Source organism: Neolamprologus brichardi, chromosome 23, assembly GCF_056152115.1.
Source record: "Neolamprologus brichardi isolate AB-2024 chromosome 23, ASM5615211v1, whole genome shotgun sequence".
NCBI lineage: Eukaryota > Metazoa > Chordata > Actinopteri > Cichliformes > Cichlidae > Neolamprologus > Neolamprologus brichardi.
In genome coordinates this window covers 30,957,682-30,984,369 of record NC_142125.1, presented here as the reverse complement: position 1 = coordinate 30,984,369, position 26,688 = coordinate 30,957,682, and the positions used below count along the sequence as shown (strand labels likewise).

The window sequence follows — 26,688 nt, the reverse complement described above, 5'->3', positions numbered from 1 at the left end:
TGAGGCGCACATCACTGACCACCCAGACAAGGATTTAGATATGGTTCACTACTGCTTCTGCTTGTCTCTGCAATAAGTCATTACAGGAGTCACATACTGTTAAGTTTATGAAGCTTTATTTCAAACAGAAGACAAAATAGAAATGAAAAAAAAAAACCCTCCTTATGCTGATTTAAAGAAAATCAACTGCTTGTAATTACCTAATATACTGCAAAGTTTGAAAATATAGCTTTATTTAGATCAGCCAGCAAATATATAGATCCAACGTAACATAAACAGAGAACAGATATCCATTCCTCTGCACACCGGGTGCATTCAGTCTTCATCAAACAAGACTAGATATCGATTCACAGAAGATTTCAAAAAACTCAGTACAAAAACGCTAAATTCAATCAGAGCTGTTCATCTCTCCATGGACAGGTGAAAATACATGTTGTCATTATTAGCTGAATGGGCCCAAAATTTAAGCATTGTCACTCTCCTCACTATCGTAGTATCTGTTCCTCTTGATCTGCTCCTCCACTGTCAGGTCTTCGTCGTCTTCCTCTGCCCACAGAGAAATACCGTCCCTTCCTGCACTGTAGTCTGTGGCAAAGCTGTCGCTCTTCTCATCTTTTCCCCTCACATCTCTCGGATCCATCCCAAAATCCAAAAGGTCATCCAGCACTGAGGCCGGAGGCCTCTCCCCGGCAGATTGACTGAAGATGTCAGATTTGAAATCAGATAGCAGGCTGGAGCTGCTGGTACTCAAGCCGGCGAAAATGTCCTCCAGGAAGCTTGATGTGCTAATCTTTGGCTCGGTGGCCTCGTGTTTGACAGCCAGCATTCCCTCGCCTGTTTCTGTGAAGAAATTTGTATCTGAAAAGCAATCTGTGGCTTCAGGACATTTGGCACCCTCTGGCACGAAAGCATCATCTGTCTGTGCCAACTGCAACACTTCACTTGGCATCCATTTTGATTCTTTGAAGAGATCGGCCTGAGATGAATCTGTTGCTCTAGCTGTATCTGTCAAAACCTGCAGATGATTTTTATTTCCCTCAGCCTTGTTAAGCCCTTCGAGCAGGGTTTCATGGTCAAACAATGTCTGGTCATTATTATTATTATTACTATTATTATTATTGGAGTTAGCATTCAGTGCCTGTCCTGCTGTTGTCTGCTCATCTATTAACGTGACCTTTACTGCCTCCCCATTGTTCATGCTTTCATTATTTCCCTTATCTATCTCCTCCTGGCCTTCACTCTCAAATGCTGCACTTTCTACCTGCCTGTCATGTCCATTTACTTTCACATTCTCCCTTCTTCCTGCACTTTTCTCTTCATTCTTTTCTGGCACTTTCACGCTTTCTCCATCTCCACCATCATTCCGTTCACTTTGTTCTTTCTCCTGCACTCCTGGGTGCACTTCAGAGTACATTTCAGAATCCCTTTGTGCCGCAGCCTCCGAGCCGCTGTTTGACTCTTTACTTTCTCGAGTGTGACTGACACCCGCTGGCTCCTCAGCGGCTGCTACAGAGGAGGTCAGAAACTCGGACTGTGCTGGAGTCTCTTCGGGCTTTTTTACACTCTCTGTTAAACAGGCACTCTCATGCACCTCGTTATTTTCCTGGAGTCCATTTTGTACTTCAGCTGAAGGAGCAACAGTGTCTTTTAATGAGGACTTCACAGGCTGATTTAGGTGCTCGTTTTCCTGAGCTGAGCCCTCCTTAGGGGGCCATGATGGCTTAACCAACTTCAACTCCTCCTCGATTGCAAAGGATTTTTTAGGGGAATCTGGCTGGGGAGGCCACACTACGGAAATCTTATTTGTGGGCTTTCTGCTCTCATCAGCTGATTTGCTTCCATCATAATCCTGGGTGGCTGAGGTACTGTGAGCAGTCGCATATTTGGAATCCATGACTTTCTTTTCAGGTGACGGTGATTTCATGACAGAGTTCTGCGTGTTCTTATTATTCCAAAGTTCTTTGTGTGGTTTTTGTCCAAATCCTTCGTCATAATTTCCTTTGGACTTGAACAGTTGCTTGTAGTGTGGCTTGCAGTACATGCGTCCATGGAGAGAGGCGTAGTTGCCAAGGCTGTTTTTTTTTTAAAAGAAAGTAGACAAGTAAAACAGAGGAAAATAAAAAGACAACGAATGCGTTTGCTGTGTGAAGTAGCGTCACCTTAGTTTGCCTTTGCAGTGCTCACAGCGAAAGCAGCTTTTATGGAAGTTTTGTTTGTCCGCAATCAGAGATTCCATGGGGTACACTCTCTTCCGACATGCCCTGCACAGTTCGGACTCTGGAATTCGAATTTTCTGCAAAAGAGAAGGAAACATTTTAATTTGTAATCTGTAGCTAATGATAGAGAAATGATTTCTATTAGTCTCAACAAAACAAATGATAATAAAATAAAGGATTGGAAAAGCTGCAGAAAGCAAAACTTTTAGCAAAGTTCGTAAAGTTAATAAGTAGATGGTTTTTTTTTTTATCAATTCTAATTATTTTAGTCATCCTTCAGATTTATCTCAGACCCGACTGTGTTTACTTGAACGCAGTCCAAATCCTTTTGTTTGTTTCTGCTTGATTGTTTTGAGTTTGGTAACTATAAACTGAACAGTTAATAAAAGTTAATAAAACTCTTCCGATCATCTTAATCATAGAATATTAATAGAGTGCTCAAAATGGGAGAGAAATTTTATATTTCTGTTAGATGTCATGATTACAATAAATATATCACAATATGAATAATAATAATAATTATTATTATTGATTATTTGGAAATTTTATGCTGTGAAATGAAAAAATGTTGATTCAAAAAACAATGTTGGAAAAAGGAAGCACTGACATGTGGTGAATCCATTTCAGAAAAGAAAAGAATTCACATTAAAGCTGTTGTTTGTTTTTTCCTTGATGAGTTTTCAGGCGGTTTTTTGTTCTTTGTTCTTTCACAGACAAAAACAGCATCTCACACCCAGGCAGGAGATATATTAGTTCAATATATTAGCATCATTGCCAGTTTCACACAGCAGACATGTGGATAAACAGGAACAAAATGTAACCCGTGAATATTAAAAAGCATAAAACTGCCAGGATACAAACAGTGAGTTTTAACCTTTCTGACAAATGAAAACACATGAAAGAAAATCAAGTGTTAGAAAAACACATTCTGAAAGTTAATGCTTTTTATCTTTCCACACAGTGCAGCTGATTCCTTAAAAATTTCCCACACAAAGCATGTTCACCACCCCATCATGCCTCATGCCACAGCTCAGTTTACCCGTCACGACACTCTGCTGCTGGTGCGTTATAATCTGCGAAGTCCTCTGCTCCGTGACACTGAAGCCCAGGTTCTGGAAAACTCCTTGGCTTTCAGCCCATGATTGCTGGAAGTTTCTCAGCAGTTCTTCGGAGGTGGCCTCAGGAGGCACAGCAACAGTAGGAACTCTTCCCCTCACAACGTCTGCGTAGGACGGAGGGTTACCACGGGTCAGGGAACTCCCAGAATGCACCTCGCTCCTCATCTGTCTTGTCATATTTCCAAAGTTATCAATGGTGCAGAATTGCTCAGTGACTGATGTCGCTTCAGAGTGACCCGCCTGCCCGGAGCAGGCTGCTTCAGGTTCTCTTCTTTCTATTTGTTCTCTAAGCTCTCTGGCTGCTTGAGAACTATGCTCTCCCGTCTCGAACACATCCTTGATTGCTTTGACATTGAGTGTGGGGATGTCTTCGGTTCTTGACGCATGTGGTTCAGTCTCTGTTTCCTCGGTGTCACTCCCCAGCCTCTCTGCTATTACAATAGGATCTTTTCTGGTGTAAACTTTTGGTTTCGGAGATTCAAATCTGTTTACGAGCTTTGACAAGTCAACTCTAGGGAGATCATCTTTAAGAATATCTATGGCAACGGTTTCAGTGACTTCCTCACTATCAGGTCCCAACCGCTCAGGGATATCTATTGGATCCTTCCGGATGTACATCTTGTTAACCTCCGCCCTCTGGGCCTCCTCAAAGAAAGACTTTTTATCCTTCACTGTCATCATGGAATCCACCATTTCTGCGACATCCGTCAAGCCTTGCTCATTTCTCTCAGTGAGGGTCTCCCTATCGCTAAACGGGGATGTCCGCTCTTTTTCAGCAGCAAAACATTCAGGAACTGGCACGAGAGGAGGAAGGGTGATAACGTGAGAAAGCTTTGATGTGGCATCCCCCAGTTTCACCAGCTTCTCTGAGCGACTCAGTGTGGGAGAAGGTGTGGCCCTGCTAAAGGTAGATGTAGGCGTATGTGACTTGCCATGATGCGGCGGAGGGGTTCCGATTGATTTGTAGGGTGGTGGAGAAGGTGTCACTCTGAGTGGCGAATCAACTCTCCTGGACTCAATACTAATAAAAGTAGGCGATGGAGTGCGGATGCTTGCTAATGGAGAGGACACCCTGTGATCGGCTCCTTCACTCAGCTCCTTATGCACTCTGTTCTCCTGAGGGGACTTTTTCTCTTCCACCACTTTCTTTTCAGCACTGGAGGAACCAGTGCTTATCTTTGATATCTTTGCAGTCACCCCACCGAAAACTTTCTTCTCTGGTCTTGGAGGCACTGGTGGTGGCACGGGCTGTTTGTCTTTGTCTTTTCTTTCCTCCTTTTCCACTGTTTTCAGGTTTTTCTCAAAAAATGCGAGCTTTGCTTCAATTATATTTTTGACATAAACCATCATCTCTTTCAACTTTTTCTTGCTTTGCTGCTTAGCAATTTCACTTAAATTCTTCTTCTCATCTGAGCCCATTATCCAGTCAGGGACTTCACTTAAAGTCGTCCTGACAGTGCTGGAGTCTATTTTGCTTGGCGCGCCCTCCAGCTCTTTCATTTGAGTGAGCAGCTTATGAGTTACAGTGCATTTCTCTAAATCGGTAATATCTTCATGGTAAGCCTCGTCTTTGTGGGAAATTTTGCCTGCCCCTTTCACAGACACATCCTTAGGCTCACCTTTTGACTTTCCTGCTTTGATCTGAGTTTTATTTATCTCCACCGCTTGCAGCTTCATTTGCTGTTTTTGCATCTGAACAGCCTCTTGCCTCTGAAGCCTTTGCTGTACCACACTCTCAGTCACAACCACCTCCTCGTGTCTTTGAATCTCCTCTGTCTTCACGCTCTGCTGACTGTGGGAGACAGCTACATGGCCTTGTCCCTGTTGGGTTGCTTCACATGTTATCTTAGCCACCTTGGGTGTTAACACAGTAACTGATGGCGACAGTTTTACTTCTGTCTCGTGTTTTTGCACCTGCTTTCCCTTTCTTGTGTGAACGTCTACTTCAACTTCCTTCACAGGTTGGGTCACCTGGCTTTTTTTCTCTTTTCCTTTCACTTCTGTTTTCACCTCAGTTCTCATGGAAATTAGCTGGTTGCCTTCCAGACTCACTTTGGTTTCACTTTTCTGTGACACATTACTTTTCTCTTGCTGCAAATTCATTTCACTTTTCTTTTGTCCCAAATTGTCACTTTTCTCTTCTTTCTTCTCCACCGGCATCTTAAAGGTTTTTACCTTGAAACTTGGAGTCACCTTTGGAATTTTAGTGGGTTGAGGGGGACTAATTTTCTCCACCTGAGTCAGAGGCACATTAATATTCCTTACATCTTCAGCTTTCAATGTGACCTGGCCTTGAAGATCTACATTTTCATGGGCCGCTCCCTGTGTGGCAGTAACAGACCTGGTGCTAGATTTCTTAATAATCTGCTGCTGCTCTTGGACTGAAAAAGTGGCCAAGTTCGAGCACAACTGGACTTCATTTTGTAAAACCTCATGGCGAGCGTGAGAAACAGAAGCAGTCTGATTGGCGGATGCAGTTTGTCCCTTTTTATTAACTTCGGCAAAGGCTAGATTTTTTTCCGAAAATTGCTGGCTGGAAACATTTGAAGATCCAGCAGCTGCTTTCTTATTTACCACTGAGATCAAAGGTTTGCTCAAAGGGATCTGGGAAGTGGCTTTCTTAGAAGGCATGTCCTGGACCGCTATTGCTTCTTTGGAAACAGTTTTAGCTTTTTCGGCCTTTTCTATTGTCGCTATATCTACTTTTTTCTCAGTGTTTTCTGCTGCAGGATGCTGAGCATTAGCATCAAATGACTGAATATTACTTGGGGGAGAAGTGGGGGTATTCACTTTACTCCTCTCCATTTCACCCTTCTCCAGCCTTTCTTGGCGGTACCTTTCCTCTGCAAACATGAGCGGGGTTTTAAATTTGCGAGCATAAGGTCTAGCTTTGGACGCTGAATCAGGGTCTGGAGTTGGAGGCAGTTTAATAGAAGGAACAAATACTTTTTTAGGTGGCTGTGGGCTTTGCTTTTGAACTGATTTTGCAACTGGAATGCTTGATACTTTTGTCTGGGACATTGCTGTTGACTCAGTCTGATTGCTGATTTCAACCTGTTGGGTTATTTCCTGTTTCACCTCCTTAACTTTAGCTTCTACTTTCTTGACTGTTGACACAGCTCTTTCTTGCTCAGGAGGGAGCTGAGGTGGAGGCGGCGGAGGAGTGGGTTGTTTTTTCTGCCATTTGGGCTTAACTTGTATGGGCTGCTGTGGTTCTGGTTGCTTGGGCACTTTGAATAAAGGTCTGCTAATGGGTTTCCCTGGCCTTGCGGGGGAAGGCTGCGGCATTGCATTAAGCTCCTGCTGTGAGGGAGGTGGAGGGAGAAAATCTTGTGTGCTCGCAGAGGGTGGTGGTGGAGGAGGTGGAGGAAGAGGGAAAAATTCAGGCTCAGACTTTACGCATTCCATAGGAGGTGGAGGCGGTGGAGGTGGGGGAGGGAGGTCGCTGTCTTGCCTCATCATCGAAGGCCGGTACATGGGGGGTGTTGGGCTCTCAGTCACAGGTGAAGGCGGTGGAGGGAGGGAGAGCTCAGACTCTGATGGGGGAGGCGGCGAGGACGGAGGAGGGGGAAAGTGAATCTCTGGCTTCACTGGCTTTTTATTCACACCTTTCCCTCTCATGTCAAGGCTATGGTTCTCCACCTTCATATTCTTTACGTTCTGTTTTTGTACGAGAGCCTTATTTTCTGTTTGCTTTTGACACATTGACACCTGCTCCGTTACATTTTGCTTGTGCACAACAGTTTTCTCCGTCACCGTAGTGTGCACCTGTTTGATCGTCTTTGTCTCGCACATTTGCCTGTTTGAAATATTCGCCTGTGATGTGCTTTGCTCTTCTTTCACCCCTGACACACCAGCAGCCCTCACATCTGTTTGATCTTTATTAATCATTTGTTTATTCTTTATCATAACAGGCTTGGGTGCTTGTATTTTCTGTTTCTGTTCTTTCGTGCTCTTCAGTTGAGAGGCCCCTGCAGGATTGTCTGTTTTGGCTACAGTAACAGAGCGGTCCTCTTGGGTTATTACCTGTGTTTTCAACGATTTGTTTTCATGCTGCTTCTGTGACTCACCACTCAGAGAGAGGTTTTTCACAGCGGGGGCTGGACTGACTGCAACACTCTCGCTCTTAACTTCATGTGCGCATTCATTCTTCTCTTGTTTTACAGTTAATGTGTTTTGCATGGGCGCTTTTGCCTTCTTGGCAGGATACATGCGTTTGGGTTTTGAATACTGCTTTTTTTGCATTAGGCACTTTATTGTCCCCTGAACGTCACCTTTCACAACATCTTCTTTTTCCACCTGTGTCATCTCCTGTCCTTCATAAAGCGATTTAATGGATGTTTTCACATCCCCTTCATGGCTCCCTCTGTGTTGCATTCTTGGGGACGTGGTTGGCTGCAGCAAGAGCTGGATGGTGGCTTTAACATCACCTTGCTCGCTCACTTGGTGCTGATAAACCTTTTTCTCGTTTGATGCCTCATGTAAACTTTGCATGGCTGTGTGGATATTTCCTTTAACAATCTCCTCTTTTTCCACCTCTTTCACAGCTTGCTTTGCCTCCTCGAGGGACTTCAAGGTGCCCTTAATATCACCTGGCACTAAATCTTCAACAGCTGCGTCGGTTTTGCTGGACGCAGATTTCTCCAGTGACTCGAGAGCACCCCTGATGTCTCCCTTGATGATTTCAGGCTTTTCCATTTCTTTGGCTTGATTCTGGGCCTCCTCCAGAGACTTCATAGTAGTGGGTATGTCTCCTTTTACCACCTCCTCTTTCTCTATTACCACTTTCTGATTGATGGCTTGGGTCAGTGAATCCAAAGCTGCACTGAGGTTGCCTTTAACAATGTCCTTTTTCTCTAGATTTCTGTATGTGACAGTAGGCTCTGTCATAAAAACCTTAACAATGCTGTGCACATCACCAGGAACTATATCATCCTCTGTTACTGTGCGACCGATCTCTTGCTGATTCTTCCGGAGCAATATTTTGGTCTCCTCGATGTCGCCGCCTATGATGCGCTCTTTTTGGACTTTTTCTTGGAGTTCATCCGATTCATACTGGAGCTGCCTCAGGTAATCCAAAGCTCCGGACTCAATGCATGTGGAGTAAAAGCTGACATTACCCCGCTCTGTGTCTAAAACCTTTATTTTTTTAGAGTCTTCTCCATCTGAGTTGGAGAGAAGGCGATAAAGAGTTTTGCTGACATTTCCTTGAATGATATCCTCTTTTTCCATGCCAGCCCTCCCCTCCTTATTTAAAAGAGAGTAGATAGTCATCCTAACATCTCCTTTCTCATCCTCTTGAATCAGAATGCCACGCTTGGAGGAGCCTTCCCTCTTGAGGAGATTGCTCATGGCCTCTTGAATGTCACCACGGATAATTTCCTCTTTCTCAACATTGATTCCCCTTTCCTGGTTGAATAGCTGCATCACAGTGGTGCTGATGTCCCCACGCTCCTCCTCGTCGATAGTTATGACCCTTTCAGTGGTCTCCCTGCGGTTCAGGAGGTTCATCATTATGTTGCTCAGATCCCCTCTGATAATCTCTTCTTTTTGGATTTGAGGAGTCTCCTGGTTCATGAGTTTATACTTTGCCATGCGGACATCCCCAATCTCATCCGCTTCAATAAGAATACCCTGTGAGTCCACCATTTTCTGGGAATAAAGTTCCTCAAGTGTTTCTTTGACACTTTTACCAATTATCTCTGTCTTTTCCACATTGCTCTCATTGAATTCATGAAATGGAGTGCTTTCAAACAGCCATGTTGTCGTCTTCACATCAGCCTGTGGGATTTCCTCCTTTATCACAACAAGATCTGTGCCATCACTCTCTTTGATTCTATCAAGCGGCTGCTTCTCAAAGAGCCACACAGACTGCTTGACATCCCCTTTCATTACTTCCTCTTTTGTCACTCTTTCCATGCCATCATACTCGCCATCGCTGCGTATCTCATCAATCGTGCGGGTTTCAAACATCCATGTGGCAGCTCTAACGTCACCTTTTTGGATTTCACTCATGCTAACAGTTCTGATGTACTTTTGAGACATCTCATCAGTCTCAAAACGCTCCTTATTTTTCTTCACATCGCCGCCTTGGATATCTTCAACTGTCTTTGACCTCACTTTTATCTCCTCTGTAATTTCGTCCAGAGGTTGCGTTTCAAACCTCCACCTGGCAGAGCTAACATCCTTTTTGCTGATACCTTCCTCAGTCACAGCTTTAATAACATACACCTCCTCAGAATCTCTAATTGAATCCAAAGGCTTTGTCTCAAACAGCCATCGGGCCCCCACCACATCTCCTCTCATGATTTCTTCTTTAGTTACTGTAGTTACTTCATGATAGTGGCCTTCTTTGTCACAGATGGCATAGAGAGGCTGGGTTTCAAACATCATGGTGTAATTTTTCACATCCCCTTTCTCTATTTCATCTCTAAAGATACTGGAGAGTTTTGAAATATCAGTCTCGGTGGACTCCTCTTTAATTTGATCCAGAGAGAATGTCTCAAAAATAAAGCGGCCTTTATCAACATCACCTCCCTGAACATCAGTTACCGTGCGAATTTCCCTTGCCTCAGTGCCGTCATCACGGATCGCATCAATCGGCTGGTTCTCGAACTTCCAAGTGCAGTTGACCACATTTCCCCTCTGCAGGTCCTGAGCTTGTTGCGCCTTCAGCTTCTGCATTGTCTCCTCAGAGGTGGAGCTCATAATGTCAGAGGAGCGATTCTCAAAAATGTACTTCATCCTGGAAACATCACCGGACTGGATGTCGATTTCTGTGACTCTCCTGAAAGAGCTGCTGTCCTCCCCAGTGATGTTTTCCAGATTCTCTGTTTCAAAGAGGAAGCGAGCCAGCCGCACGTCTTTTCCCTGAACGTCCTCCTGCTTTACAGTGCAGGTCTTCAGGATGGTCTCTGACTCTGAATGATCTCGTATGTTGTCTAGTGTCTGTGTCTCAAAGAGCCAAGTACATGTTTTCACGTCACCTTTTTGCACTTCTTCTACATCGGACTCACTCTTATCCACCTTTTCATACAAAACATCCATTGGCTGAGTTTCAAATAGCCACCTACAAGTCTTTACATCTCCTTTCTCAATCTGAATACTTTTGTTAGTTTTATTATCTTTATTCTCAAAATTACCGAAAAATTGAATGGTGTCAAGTGGTTGGGTTTCAAACAGCCACTTGGCTGTTTTGACATCCCCTGACTCAATTTCCTGTTTAGATATGCCCTTTATGATCTGAAACTTACTAATGCTTTCATCAAATTCATCAATAGGACGCGTCTCGAACATCCATCTGCAACTGCGAACGTCTCCTTTCACAATCTCCTCACGCCTCACAGTCCTTACCTCATGGTAATGGCCAGAGCTGTCTTGCATAGCGTACAATGGGGTCGATTCAAAGAGAACTCTATTGGACTTGACATAGCCACTTGTGACACCTTCGACCTGAATTTTCTGCATTCCCTCACATTTACTTAAATCCATGCTTTCAAACCTTTCTTTGTAGTTTGTCACATCCCCTTTGTCAAGTGCTTCAATATTCACAGTTCTTGTAATCTCCTTTTTCTCCTCCCTTATATTCTCCAAGGGCTGACTTTCAAACACCCACCTTTGATGCCTCACGTCACCCTTTTCTTCTTCTGTTGCTATTGTTTTCTTAAGTTTTCCTACTTCAACCAGCTCTTTCAGATTTTCCATTGGTACTGTTTCAAACAGATGTTTGGCTGATTGAACATCACCTCCTACAATCTCCTCAGAGGGTAAAGGTCGAGCATTGGTATTATCTTTCAGAGTATCCATAGGCTGAGTCTCGAAAACAAGACAGTGGTTCCTTACATCAGCTCCAATTATTTCATCTTTTTCCTTCTTTGAGCTCTCCCATTCTTCATCCTTGATCGTGTCGAGTGTCTTTGTCTCGAAAAGCCATCTACCTTTGTTCACACCACCTTGAATGTTATCCTCCATGGAAATCCCACATATCAGCTTTACTTTGGCAAGGTCTCTGTTGATCATATCCAGAGGCTGGGTTTCAAACATCCAACGTGATGTCTTCACATCTCCTTTTTCTGTCTCCTCTCTGCGAATGGTAGTGATTTCCAGCATCTCTCCTGAATCGCCTCTGATGACACACATGGGCAGTGTGTCAAACATGCGGGACGTTGTCTTCACATTGCCCTTAATTTCTTCCAGCTCAGACTTCAGGTTGAGGAAGTGACTCTCCTCGATTGTTTCTGTTTTACCCAACCAATCTAGATGCTGGGTCTCAAACAGATACCTGGCGGTTTTCACATCTCCACCAGTAATGTCTTTAGTCACACAAGCATCCGTCTCCTGTTCATCTTCTTGGTAGATCTTATTCAGATAATCAAGCGGCTGCGTTTCAAAGAGCCACGTCGCAGTACGGACATCTCCTCTTGCTAGATCGGTCTGTTTTTGTGATTGCTCAGTTGTATCGGATGTTTCTGCGCCCAGAGTGTCTATAGGCTGCGTCTCGAACATCCAAGCTGTGTATCTGACATCTTTGCCAGCAATGATTTCCTTCTGGGCAATAGTCTTCTCATCATTCTCATCAGGGGTATCGTCTTTAATCGTATCTAAGGGCTTGTTTTCAAACATCCAGCGCATGGACTGCACTTCACCTTTAAGGATCTCATCCCACTCCAGGTATTCTCTGTCAGGGCTCGAACACTTACTGGAGCTGTTGCCATCATTTTCAAACATATAGCACACCTGCTGGACGTCACCCACCCCTTCCTTGCTCTCCAACTCTGTCATTTCTGCTTCACTGAGCTGACTTAAAATGTCAACTTCAAGGTTTTTGCGCACTTCTGGGTGTATGTGTTTGTAGAGGCGCTTTATTTCAGCCATGCTCTTGTGTTTTAAGTACTGTTCCCTGTTAATAGTATACTTATGTTGAGATGTCGACTCCTGAGGCTGAGGAGAGACAATGTGGTCTGGGACTTTTTGTGACACCTGCAGCAGGTTTGCGGGTGGAGGAGGGAAATGGTCTGTCACCTCAGAAGCCACTGTTGAAGCAGATGCTACTGATGAAGCAGAAGCTGTCTTTACAGTTGAAGAAGCTTCATATCTTGTCATAGCAGATTTTTTAGAGGACTGGTTCACTGGTGCCCACTGAAACTTGTCAAAATCCACATCAACCTATGATTCACAAGATGTTTTCATCACAAAGAGAGGAACAGTGAGGTTAGAATCGTATTTGGAAAAAAGAATGTTGATTTTGTGGCATGAAAAGTAGTGGAGAGGAAAGCTTTGAAGCTGAGCAGGAATTAAGAAGTTGTACACTTTACACACTCAAATGAAAATGATTGGAAAAGTTAAAGCTAGACACAAATAATTCTAATTTGGATGTAAATGCACAAAAGCTGACACATTTTCTATCTTTTAAACCATCACAATATCTTTGGTTATGTATGTTCCTAATTACTGTCTTGATTGAAATACTCACTGAACTGCAGACAGTAATGCGACTGTTCTTTTTTGTGTGTGTTTTTCGGGGGTTTCTCTTTAACGGTGAGAGAAACTGTCAGACTTTAGCTGTGTAATGACATGAGGCCTTTTATCCAATCCAATTTATTCCCCATCAACTCATGGCATGTGCAATTTCCTTTTGATGATTTCATGATGTGGCCATATCCTCATACTGATACCTAATAAACAACCCAAACTATCGTCTATTTCGATAAACAGACTGCATCATTACCTTAATTTCCTTGGCTGGTGCAGCTTCCTCAATTGTTTTTTCATACTGCTGCTTCAAAGCCTGAGTGGAAACCTTTGGTACGTCATCTCCTCTGACAAGCATAACTGAATTAGACACAAGAAGAAGGCTGCCTTATTAAGTCATTCGTAGTGAGGAAGCTCAGGGGGATTGGGAAGAGAAATAAATCATTTCATTAAAAACCTGAGTAGTTTTCATTTTCTGAAACCATGCAGTGGTGATTGCCCAATTTCCCCTTTCCAATATTTTACTTTCCTGACTTTGCCCTGATTAGATTTGCTGCTATGCACTGAATATAAAATCATCAGAACTCCATCTCATTTTCAGAGCTCTTCCCTTATTCAGCGTGTAGTGAGAACAATCATTAATATGCAGAACGTAAGGGGTGCTGTGATAAAAACCTGTAAATCACAGTATAAAAGGCATGAGCAGAATAACCTGTTTCATTGTATTGGTTCCCGTAACTGGCAGCCGCGTCGTTCTGGTGGACTCTTTGATTGTGGCTCGCCTGTGAAAAGACAAATCAACAGTATACTGGCAACTGCACTCAAGCCTTGGACTGTTTTTAGTCAATGAGATATAAAAGGCTTGGTATAAGGCTCATTTACTAAAGAAGTAATAGTAAGGTCTGTGTGTATTACAGGTAAGATGCTACCCTATAACTTATGACAAATACCTCTTCGAGAGAGAGGGCTGTGGTGGGGGTGAGCTCTCTGGCACTGCTTCTCGCTGTCACCTCGGAGGAGCTTGACATCTCCTGTCAAACAGAAAAATGGGAATGTGGACATGCTGAACCTCTCTCAGTGTGCCAACACACTCCCACAGCTAAAAAATAGCCACATACACACTAAGAAAGAGGTTTTATCACCTCATGACTGCGAGCTGTTGGAAACAGCGGGACGGAAGCAATTTTTATACCATGAAAAAGGTTAATAAAGCCCCTCTGTGGTCGGTAACAAATGTTTTTCCATTACTATGCTGCTTCTCAGGGAGCTACTAAGTTTGAATGCTGCCAAAGGAGGATTTTGGTGTTGGAAAAAAAAAAGCAATAGATTACAAAAATTGTATAAAACTGAATCAGCCTTTTCCTCCACTGTGATTCATGCAATTTTGAAGGAGATGAAAGAGATGGATGATATTTGAGCTTGTATCCTCTGCTGTTAACATGAAAGATACATGGAGGGAGGGGGTTCTGCGCTTCAAAAACCACTTATGTCGTAATGCGAGCTTTCCTGATGCAAAACACGCATTCAATATTACACCTGTGCAAAAAAAAAAACCAAAAAAAAAAACTTGAGGGGAAAGTGGTTTTGCCTTTGCTGCATAGAAGCAAAGGCAAAACCACTCGATGAAATACACTCAGACATTTCCCCTCATGTACAACTATGTAAAATTTAGCATTCAGCAAGGTCCTCGTGGCTCGATGAATCCACTCTCCTTCCACGCCTGAATGAGCAGATGGGGAAAAATGCATGAAAGGCCGGAATTGACCTTACTTCACTGAGATCCGGCCTCTGTCCCAAGCTGCTAGTAACACGTTCTGGCATTCTCCTCACGCACTGGATGACAGAGTCACATGGACAAGCAAAGTTGAAGGTGCCCTCTTTGATTTGACCTGCCACGACACCTCAGCAATGCCAGCGAAGGTTTTCCAATAAAACGCTACAGTAGAATTCAAATTATCCAGTCGCTTTCACATGTTTCTCACGTTACACGGAGCTTGTGATCAGACAGGACAGCGCAGCTCTGTTTTCCAAGTTATGTAGGAAGAAGAAAAATGTTCCCTTTCATCTGCCACCTTCACTATCTCTAACAATTCATTGGTTTAGGAAAGGTTACACAGTCCATATCACAAACTTACTCCAGCCTCAGATTTTCCACTCTGCTTTTGTGACATAATTCCATAGTGTAGTGGTTTATTTTTTTATTTTTTGCTGGCTCAGCACCAGTAAAATACCAAAATCCCTTTTGGGATTGCATAGATTCGGATGTTTGGTGCAAAACTCTTCCACATTCAAATGTGGACAGATACCTGGTGTGCCTTCAACTACCCCCTTGTGATGAGGAAACGGCTTAAAATGCACCATTACATCTGATCATAAAAAGTAAATGTATGAAATATATTTCCTTGGAAAATATCAACTATAACTAATCTTTTGTTTTATCTAAAATCATCACAGCTTGTCAACACATAGAATATGTATTGACCATGCTTATGGTCTCACCTGGACAGATCTCTGCTGGAAGTGAACCTGGGTGATGGTAGACTGAGAGGAGGAGGAGGCAAACTCCTGGTTCTCAAACTGTCTCTTCACACTGGCCAGCCCTCCAGGCAGCGAACAAGCCTCTGACTCATGCATCATCTATCAGCAGAAAGCAGATGGCAAAAATCACCCCAGAGTGTCCATCTACACAGGTGTTATAGATTAAAACGGTCACATGGTAATAATATCCAATTTTCTCCATGTTTGGCATAAACAAGTTTCGTAAGACTTTTATGTTGTGGCACTTGTATGTATTTTTGCTCATAAAAAATAATATTTACTGAATGAAAGTGGCCCCTTTTATGATTAAATTCCATTATAGCTTGTATAAGCCTTATCGTTTCCATTTGGACAGACTGTCAACCTGCTATTTCTGTCAGGGGATTGGATCTGACCTTGATAAACTAAACTCTGTTCTCACTGTTTGTGTTATGTTATACTTGTTTGCATTATGCTAGTACAAAAAAGTGAAAGAAATTGCATTATGCTAATACTTTCAGAATCCTAGGCACCATAAGTGCTCTTTTAACCAAGAAATCACTGCTGTGCCATTAACATTCATTTTTCTTTAGAACTCTAGGTTGTAAAGATTGGATGTATCATCATAAACTTGAGAAACATGCAGGTGCCCAGCAGGAATTCACTTGCTTTTTGCATATAGTGCAACAGAGATCGAAACAGCAGTGGAAAATATAGTCTTTCAGATTATTCGGTTAAATAAAACGCAAGGAAGGAATTATTCGTTAAACTAGAGCTTACAAAGTAACAATTTCTTGGCAAAGAAAGAAAAGGAGGACGATTGATGATCACTGAGTAAATCCCATCTGTATCGAGAAAGCCTTCTCGCCCTCTGAGATCTGGGTAAGAATGCAATCTGACTTTTTGATAAAATAATCTCCTTTTGGGATTGTTAGTTACAGCCTAAGTAAGACATTTATATGTTGACTTCTGCATACACAGCCAAGTTTGTGGCTGTTGATATTTGTGTTTGTGTGTGAGAATGTATTTGTAACATACTGACTCGCCACATTCCCTCTTTTATACAAATGAGGGCTACTGTGATATTTGCAAGTTATTGCAGAGCAGTTCTGGTCACCACAACAGGTCTTATTGATAATGATAATCATTCACATGGCCACATGAGTATGTTAGAGACACATTCGGAATGTATTGAATATGTCTCCTTTAAACTGACGTCTAGAATCAGAAAGATGTAGTGAAGTCACGAGCCATTTAGATTGCGAATTACTATATACCTGTAGGAAGAGCACTTTTGTAAAATTGACAGTGTAGGAATGGACTGGTACTTTCATGGTAACATTCACACGCATTCACACTGTGATGAACACATCAGAGAGCAACCCTTTCCTCTTGCCCAAGGATATTTCACAATGCAGACTGGAGCAGCCAGGGAGAAAACCACCAACCTTCCAGTTAGTGGATGACCTGCTCTACCTTCCAAATAAAAAAAATCCACACTTGCCCCGCGGGCAGTCTTTTATGTTCAGGTCCTCTAAAAGAGACCTGGGAGCTTGAGGGTCCTGCGGGGTATCTTTGCTGTTCCTAGGACTGCACTCTTCTGGACAAAGATGTTGGATGTTGCTCCTGGGATCACTTGATAAACCACTCGCCCAGTTTGGGGGTCACGGCCTCAGTTGTTTCGATTACAACTGGGGGACTGGTATTGAGCCATGTGCCTGTTCATCTTTGCTGCTATGATGTCTGACAGGAGCTTCTGTTTTGTGCTGAGGCAGGTTATTGGAAGTATCTGTCAGGCATCGTAGCAGCTAAGATAAGGCTAACTTCCAGTTAGTGGATGATCTGCTCTATCTCATAGTGGCTACACTAAGATTTATCTTTGAAATGGTAACACCTGCACCGCACGTTTTGCTCAGGAATGTGCATTTCACAGTGTTTGCTGACTGGGACAGCATATAACACACCATTTATGCAAAGCTGTTATGTCTGATGTTGCTACTTTCATATAAAGTCAACGTGTTGTGGCATTTTCCTTTGCAAACGGTTTACATATTACTCCTTTAGCTTGGTAAATCAGGAGTCACTGCTCCTGGACAAGAAATGGTCCTTCTTGTGACATTTTCATATTTCTAAGTCAACAAATGAGATACTGAACATGAAAAAGTGAGCCTGAGATGTGTTGTGATGATTTTGTTGTTGCATATTGGATGTTTCGCAGGTCTTTAGGCAGATCCCTTCTTAATAACAGCTACATTGGTAAAATTGCGATAGTTTAGATACTACAAGAATAGACAGACTTTGTGTTGATAGAAATGTAATCAGGGTGGCATTACAATTTGTACAGGGTATATTCTTTTGTATTCTATGTATTGTGACTCGTTGAATAGACAGCCTTGCTATATTATTAATGAATACTCTTGATCAAGACCTCTGCTATTATTAAGCATGCTGTTACGTGTATATTGACATAAAAAACAGCTGTAAAAGGTGGAGAGCAAAAAACCGTGGAAATTCCATCTGGTGAAATTCCATTAGCCTCCTCCCTTTCGTATTCACAGCTACTGACCCACAACCCCGCTCCCCTCACACCCACATATGCACACACATCCAGATGCAGCTGTCAGTAGACACCACGTGAGAGTCAGCTAAGGTTGGAGTGCTTTACAGTGATGTTAGTGCTTGTTGCCTTGCAGACCCCTGACGAGCAAAGAGTTTATGCAGTGGAAATTACCATCATGGAGCTATTTGAGCCATTTTTCTATTAGTGTGTGTTTATAGTTTGCATGCTCTGGTTTGTCACGTGCAGTTTAAAGGGTGATAGTGGGAGGTGGGTTCTCTTCTGGAAACATGCCAGAGTGGCCAGATGAATGCTCCACATTGATTATTTATCAGCTTCAGATGAAAGCTGACGATGGTTTTAATGAAAAACTGAAGCATCCATCCTTCCCCTCTTTCTGGCAAAGAAAACATTAACAGACTTCACTGCAGCTGCTTCAACCTTGTCGTTTACTGTAAAGCATTTAAATGGTGGGAAGTATTGATAGGCTTTTATGTGCTTTAGGATGAAGAGCATATTTTACAAACAAGGAAAAGATGATTTCCAGCAGGTACGGTTTTGTTTTAGAAACAGAGCAGGCTTACCGTATTGGCCCTGGCTTACAAAACTGCTCCCACAGTTGAATTAGTGATTTTTAAAATTACATGCTGACTCTTCTAAGCCTCTGAGACTTTTTTGTCCTTGATGATGACTCAAGGATATTCTGGAAGTTTTTTTTTCCCCATTTTTTGTGGGTTTAATTAAAGAAGAAATAATGTTTGAAGCTCTGATGATGACTATTTTTCTTTAAATTATGCCTATCTATCAAATTGTACAGTAACGAATTGAACAAATGTGTTAGACCTTGACTTTTACATAATCCACTGGTTAAATGTTGACTGAAATAGTTTACTGAAAAGGTTTTAGTTTCACATCTGATAAAAAAGTGATCAAAATAAATCTTATAACTATAATACACATATAAAATAAAAAATCCAGGTTGATCCAGTTTGTCCTTCCTCCTGGTTACCCTCCCTGCAGGCATTATCCTCCCCAGTGGGCAGAGTTCTCTGTTCCCGCTCCTCAGTCTGACACAGTGTTGCTGATCATCATCATTAGCCCAAGTATAACACGACCACCTGATCCATCCAGTATTCATCAGATATTCTGCCTCTCTCAAAGCCAAATCTAACCTCATTGTTTAAACTTCTGATTTCCTGGTCGTATATTTAGGGCCTGAGTTCTGAGAGTGTGAAGGCTCTATTGTATCTGCTCCATTTCTTATTATTATTCAGGCAAAACAAAGGGCCTTTTTGAGGGCTTTAACGTGCTCAAAAACTCATGAAATTTTGCACAAGTGTCAGGTCTGGTGAAAAGTTTTGTATTGTAATGGTTTCACATATGGGCGGTACAAAATGACTCTGGAGCGCCACCTATGCGTTGTTAAATGAAGTCCTACGAATACATAATTTGAGCTACATGAATGAACTTTGGCCCACATGTGTATCATGCTGAGACAAACAAAAAAGTCAGTGGGACCATTGACGCAAACCCAATAGGAAGTCTGCCATTTTGGATTGAAGGTAATTTAGCCATTTCCATGCCTTTTTTCCAAGTTTTGTGAACTCCTCATAGAGATTTGATCGGATCAGCTTCATATTTGGTCAGTCTCAACTACACACCTGGGCCATATTAAATTGCTGAGCTTTTGAGTTTTCGGACATGGGTGTGGCCGTGGCGCCACGGCGAATTTTAATCATTTGCCATGAAATTCTTATTTGCTTCTGACATATGATAAGGCTCCGCCCCTTCAACTGCTATATTTGACAGCAGCAACAGCACCACCTAGTGGGAACAGGAAATGTCATGTTTTACACTTTGGGGTACAGTATAGAGGTTTCGAGAGTTTCAATCACTCTCCAAAAAGCAGTAATCTGCTGTCACTCAAAAACACAATGTCCAATCTCTCCCAAACATCGCAGGCATCAGTTGAGAGTCAAGCTCGGAAATGTTTGATATGCCAGTATAATTTGTCAGTAATGGTTAGACCGCCACCTAGTGGGACGACAATAATCATCATTGAACGAGATGAAATTTTAAGATGAAATTCCCAGTGTTTATCTTTGCTCAGTTCCCCATGGTAACAAATTCATAAGAAAGACTGTAAACCTTTCACTGAGTCTCTCTTGGTTCTGCATTCGAGTCCCATTTGCTAACGGACCACATGGTCTTGACAGTGGCTGAAAATCTATTATCAATTGTATTATTACATTGTTACCAAAGCCTGTAATAGACAGCCAATGAGGTCATTTCACTATCTGATGTCCTTTTTAATTAAAAAACAAAAAACAAAAAACCCAGTTATCATGCTGTTTTTTTCTGTTCACCTTTGTTTAAAAAGACGCAGAAGTACCTTTTATATTTTGTATATTTTGGTGTTTTTTGCATACACCAGGAGTGACACATGGGCCAATTAAATACTAGTTTGTATTGCATGGTTCATGCTACACAATACCTTATCTAATTAGACAACACAATGTTACATCTAAAAAAAGACATAAATTTAAATATACTAAGGCCCCTCGTGGGTCATCCTTTACATTACTGTTGTCTTGTAGCCGCAGTTAGTAATTGTTGCTGTTGCTGAACCCTCAGCTTGTTTTCATACTCAGAAGAAACTAGATGTATATATTTTATAGGTGTGTCCGTTTCCTGAACAATGACTGAAGCTGGGCAAGATGAGGGACAAGTAGTGTTTTCTGGTGTTTTGGCATGTACACTGTTAATACACCTCTGGTCATTCATGGTAAACTGAGACCAACATGTGAGGCAAGCTGCTGCTGGCTCTGCTTTCAGCGAGCTAGGATCAGTTATGATGGGTGATTTCAGTTTTTTATAGTTTCCTTCTTAAAGAAATGGTTTATAAAATCCTTCCACTGCTTGTCATTGTCAGCTAATAGTACATTTTTTGGTAATATAGTAGATTAATATTTACTCTCAAATTAATCAGCAAGGAAAGAGTGCAGAAAGGTGCAGACATCCATGTAGAGTGCAGACAGGCAGCACAAACAGTATGTTTGTGTGCTGTTGGGGTGCAGGGTGGGGGCATAAATTTACTGCTCATAAATTCTTAGCCTTAGTTGGCTGTAAAACATGACCAATGTCAACATGTCTTTCAGGAAGGAGATGGCAGAGTCCACTCTGTGTAACAATTTCATCTGAAGTGCATGCACAATACTGGCCATCATTGTAAGAAAGAAAAACCTACTTTGCACCAGTCTCTGGATCATAGTAAAAGAACAGCATGGTCCATCAGTGCTTTAGTCTACAGCTTTGCTGAGCTGTTCTCCTATCAGGCTCATATTGTGTAATTTGAACCCTGCATTAGTGGTCACAAGCAAAAGGGGTTGAAAAACCTCGCTTAAAATATTTACAATATGTTATGTTTTATAAGCTCATCTAATTTTTTCTTTAAATATTTGCTTAATAATTTACATGCTCAATTTTTTTGTGAATGACACTTTTTTTTTCTTAAAATTTTTACAACAATAATAGACTGTTTTCCATTCATCTAATGCATGATTTGGATCTTTTTTCATAAAATACTCCATCAATTTTTATTTAATCATTACATAATTGTGTAGAATTTAGCTGACAGCCAAATGCCTGCTGATTTATTAGAAATATGTAATAAAATAAACTGGAATGAAAAAAAACAATTCACTTCCATATTGACCAGTTTTGTAAGAAAACACTACTAGATGATTCCTCTTGACTTCCATTCACTCTAGAGATTTGTTCTTCCCATCCTGTAATGGATTCAATACAAGCAGGACAGTAGATTTCCTGTGGGTGATTGTCTACTGTCTCTGTGGCTGCCTACACATCCTCACCTTCATCTTTTGTTATGTGCATGTGCAAGTATAATCTTACCACTGCAGAGGAGGAGCTGCTGCTTTCTTTCTTGGACACGGCAGCCTGGTACATTGCCAGCCGCTCTTTCACCGACACTGACTCAGCCTCCTGGTCCTCAGCACTCGGGGCCCTCTCCTTGGGATGTCTACCTGCGCTGCCAGCAGCTACACACACAAAGAGATATTAACCATTAAGATGCTTATTTAAAATTTAAAAATTCCCAGCAAACTAAACTGAACTTATTGCTGGATATGTCTTCTCAAGAAATCTGCAGAAAATTTACACCTACTCATTACTTTTCTGGCACATCAGTGACTGCTGCGACAGAGCGTGCCATTTAATTGGACATAAGGGACAGTTTTGTGCATGACGAGTCTGTTACAGTGGAAGAAGCTGCATGAGGGAATAGATTATTTTTATTCGGCAGTTTAGACAGAATAGCACCCATTAAAATATTACATAACACTATAAGACATTAAAACATACATAGCATATGTAGGTGTTGGTTGGATTTCAAGCTCTTCTTTTTGCTGTTTACTAGCAATTAAAAACAATCAATCAAAGACGATTTTGATTGAGTTTTATGAGTTTGATACAGACATCTGATTTAGTTCAACATACCCCAGATATTTTAACCAAGAAATCGTAAGAGTCAAATGATCCTGATCAAATACTGACACATAAAAGAAGCAGGATACTCATCAGCCTACATGGTGCACAGAACATCCCTGTGGATGGCCAATTAGAGAGGACCATTGATTTTAGATTTGACTTTTCTGTGCTACAAAGCATCATTAGGCAACAGAGAAGGCTCCAATAAGGCTCAAAATACGCCCACACCGGACCTTTTAGCTCTTGGCATGTTTTCAGCCAACAACACCGTGGGATGAAGCAGACCCTAAATAGAAATTATTCTCCCTTATTATATGCTCATGCTGTGACCTTTTGACATTTTGAAATGTTCCTCCTGGCTGTACTTTCACATTAGGTGCTAGTATTTTTTCTCGACATGTATGTTGGTATAACTTGGCAAAAAGTGGATGCCAGGAAGTTTGACTTCATAACAGAGGAAAAAAATATTTGAAAAATGTTGCTTCCTCAATGCATTTGGATGGATGGTTGGATGGATGGTTGGATGGATGGTTGGATGGATGGATGGATTAAATAAATGTTCCCTTTGGTGATTCTGTAGTATACAGATAAGAGCCATGTAAAGTACACACTGCTTTGTAGAGTATATAGTGTTTGTGCTTATCTATCCTAAAGCCCATTTATTAAATGGCTGTGGCTTATCATATTCCACTCATCATTTCTATGTCTTCCAAATGAATTTGTTTAAAGCTCGATCTCTATTATTGAACCACAGCAACATATCAATGGAGTCTCAATGCTCCCCTCAGCATTACAAAAAAAGACTTGGTCAGTGCCCCACTTTTTAATTTCAACTTTGGTTACATTTAACCTAACTGCTGCTTGGAACAACACATCTATAAGAATATGCAGATATGAAAGAAACCTTCAGAATTTTAATTTCAGTAATTGTTTAGATAAACATAGTAAGCAGTGATAAGACCTAAGGAATTTGTTTATTGAACAAGGTCAACTCTTCTGCTTTCCTGAAGGCAACATTTTCCAGCATAATGTCAAAATGTTTTTTTTTCCTCTTTCTTTTTTAACTTCTGTTCTTTGAAGCTAAAAACAGAACAACAAATAAAAACCGTTCCATGATTGATGAAAAACTATTTACATTTTCTGTAAAAGAGATGCTCCTTTATTAGCTTGGAATTATGATGTCACCAGTGCTGATAATGGAATAAATGGAGGTAGATGTTTCTTTTTGGTTTGAAAGTTAAATTGTGGCCGAAAATTGTGGTGAAACACAGCAGAATGCTGATCTATGTTTATGTAGACTGATACAGCCGTACCTATGAATGGAATTTGATCCTGACTGGATACTTTTGTTATACTTCCGGCCCAATTTCAATTTCAATTTCAATTTTATTTATATAGCGCCAAATCACAACAAAAGTCGCCTCAAGGCGCTTCATAGATACAGAGAAAAACCCAACAATCATATGACCCCCTATGAGCAGCACTTTGGCGACAGTGGGAAGGAAAAACTCCCTTTTAACAGGAAGAAACCTCCAGCAGAACCAGGCTCAGGGAGGGGCGGGGCCATCTGCTGTGATTGGTTGGGGTGAGAGAAGGAAGACAGGATAAAGACATGCTGTGGAAGAGAGACAGAGGTTAATAACAGATATGATTCAGTGCAGAGAGGTCTGTTAATACATAGTGAGTGAGAAAGGTGACTGGAAAGGAAAAACTCAATGCATCATGGGAATCCCCCGGCAGCCTACGTCTATTGCAGCATAACTAAGGGAGGATTCAGGGTCACCTGGTCCAGCCCTAACTATGTGCTTTAGCAAAAAGGAAAGTTTTAAGCCTAATCTTAAAAGTAGAGATAGTGTCTGTCTCCCGAATCCAAACTGGAAGCTGGTTCCACAGAAGAGGGGCCTGAAAACTGAAGGCTCTCCCTCCCATTCTACTTTTAAATACTCTAGGATCGGCCCACATCAAACTGTTACGTGGTCACAGGCGGCAGGATAGTTAAAACAAAGAAACCCTCCCTGCTTTTGTTTTAGGCAAATCAGCTTATGAAATGCGAGAGTGTGATCGTCACAGGGTTACATTGTAACACACAGAAGAGGAAGTTGTGGCTGCTCGAGAGCGGTATCAACAGAGAACAAAGAGGCAGAAAGCTACAAATAAAACATTGTGCTATCAGAAAAGACATAAAACTACTTCACATCTAAATGACTTATTTTTAAGATTCACACTACAGTTTATTGCAACTACGTGTAACTTCTATATTATTACAGTGCAGTATTAAATGCCAGTAAAATCATATGTGTTATAAGCATGTATGTAGTGCTGTGAGATGTTACACTAAAAACTAAAATGCAAAATTGAAAAAAACAAAACTTTCAGTACAGTATAAAGTATTACAAGTGTCGTTGCTGGGTAACAGATGCAAAACTGTTTGCATGTATTGCAGATCAGTGGGTGAGAGTGCCTGCCTGAGTACTGTGACACCTGAATGTGAACTTGAAGCCATTTATATTTCTGATGTTGTTTGACATGTTTGTACTAATTGCAAATGGGTTTTGAGAAAATTTGGGGGTAAAAATAGAGTGACGAGTCTTTGTTTTCATATGGGCCCTAATTATACTCCTTTGCCTCATTGTTTTAGCTTCTCTCTGTATCATATCATGCTGCTGATCTTCTCACGGGTCATTTCCTTAGTTTTTTTCATTATCATTAGTGTGTTTTCTTTCTTATTACCTGTTGGCATATGTCTTTGTTTTGCTTCTGCGTGAAGAAGACCAGGGTGGCAACTACCCAGAATGCTTTGTGATTTCCAGTCTATTACTGTAGGTTTTCCACAATTTACTTTTCCACCATAAAACCACTACTATTATGGTTTCAGCATTCGTGAGGACACCAGCAGAACACATCTGACAGATACTGAGACACTTACAGTGAGATTACAGTGCACATTGAAAGACTAGGTAAAAATCTTAATCAGTGTAAAGACGTTACAATTCAAATGGTTCAATAAGTATTGCTGTAACTATTTTTGAAATGAAGGCATTTTTATACACAGTCCCTAATTTTCAAAGGCTAATAAATGATCGGACAAACTAGGATAATTCTAAATATAAGGATTGTTTTGAACACTAGGATGAAAATCATTTGTAGTTAATTACTGCCTGAGGTCCAGTTGCAGCTTGTTTTTGGGTCTGAGTATAGAGTTTTGTATTTAATACCAAAAAAGCAAACTCTCTTAGACTGACACCAGGTGACTACTTGGCCATTAGAGAATATCCCAGTTGTTAGACTTGGGAAAGTCTCTGGGGTTTCCAGTATGCCTTTTGTCATAATTTGCAATTGGTTATGTTCGGTACTTGTCCAAAGGCTTAGAAACAGGATATCTAAGTAGACACTCACTGTAGATGCCATTACCTTGGACTCCAGTAACACTGTGAGGAATTGTGGAGTCATCTCTGAACAGAATATGTACTTCAATGTGTATATTATAAGCATATATAGTACTGCTTTCTTGCATTGGCACAATATTTCAACTTAAAAATTAAAAAATAGTACATGCATTTGTTACTTATGTCCTGGACAATTTTAATTCATCATTATCAGGATGTTCAAAAAGCTCCTTAAAAAGCCTTCAGTTGATTCAAAATGCAGCAAGTTTCACTTCATTGGCTCTCTGTTAAATTCAGAATTAAAACTAATTATATTCACAGTAGTACTCTCTCACTGTGTCTTTAGGGATTTGCTGACTTAGCTTAGCTCGTAGCCGACCCACTAGCAGCATGCCCTATTCACCTGTCCCTCCTGCACTTTCTTGCTCAATGTGTCAGATGTTTAGTTACTCCTCGGCTTCCTTTAGTAATAATGATACCAGTAATAAATGTAGCCTGTTTCCAGCTTTGGAGGCCAGGATCACTGAATTGAGGACCCCACTTCGCAACCTTGAAAAATCCTTACAGTAGCTAGCCAGGCCCTATAGTTAGTGCAGCCGAAGATAGTGTAGCCACCATTAGCTCTGCCCCAGCAGATTGTCCCGAGCAGCCAGGAAAACAAGCTGGCATGGGTGATGGTAAGGACAAAGTGCAGTCCTAAATAGAATCCCCAGGTACACCACAAACCCATTCATGTGTTTAGCTGTTTTGGCAGTTCTGCTTTTAGACATGTGAAGCTAGAGACACCAGCAACAATAGGTCAATTATCTTCCAGGGGCCAGAGCAGGTGACATTAAGGGAAATTTAAAACTGCTGTCTAAAGATAAACAAGAATTCCATAAAATTATAATTGACATCAGCAGTAATGACACCAGGTT

The 26,688-nt window shown here is 41.4% G+C and overlaps 1 protein-coding gene across 2 annotated transcripts in view; it reads right to left on the bottom strand.

The window, feature by feature from the left end:
* Positions 1-1,936: 1,936 nt before the first annotated feature.
* The window catches only part of xirp2a (xin actin binding repeat containing 2a), a 39,596-nt gene continuing 14,844 nt past the window's right edge, over positions 1,937-26,688 (bottom strand). For both annotated transcript variants that reach the window (XM_006804090.3, XM_006804091.3), the window contains exons 2-9: positions 21,792-21,937; positions 15,305-15,442; positions 13,756-13,836; positions 13,518-13,587; positions 13,062-13,165; positions 3,256-12,499; positions 2,160-2,293; positions 1,937-2,072 (exon numbers count right to left, since the gene is read on the bottom strand). In XM_006804090.3, coding sequence (XP_006804153.2) covers positions 2,199-2,293; positions 3,256-12,499; positions 13,062-13,165; positions 13,518-13,587; positions 13,756-13,836; positions 15,305-15,442; positions 21,792-21,937 — 9,878 coding nt within the window. In that variant the 3' untranslated portion in view covers positions 1,937-2,072; positions 2,160-2,198. The remainder of the gene's footprint in view (positions 2,073-2,159; positions 2,294-3,255; positions 12,500-13,061; positions 13,166-13,517; positions 13,588-13,755; positions 13,837-15,304; positions 15,443-21,791; positions 21,938-26,688) is intronic.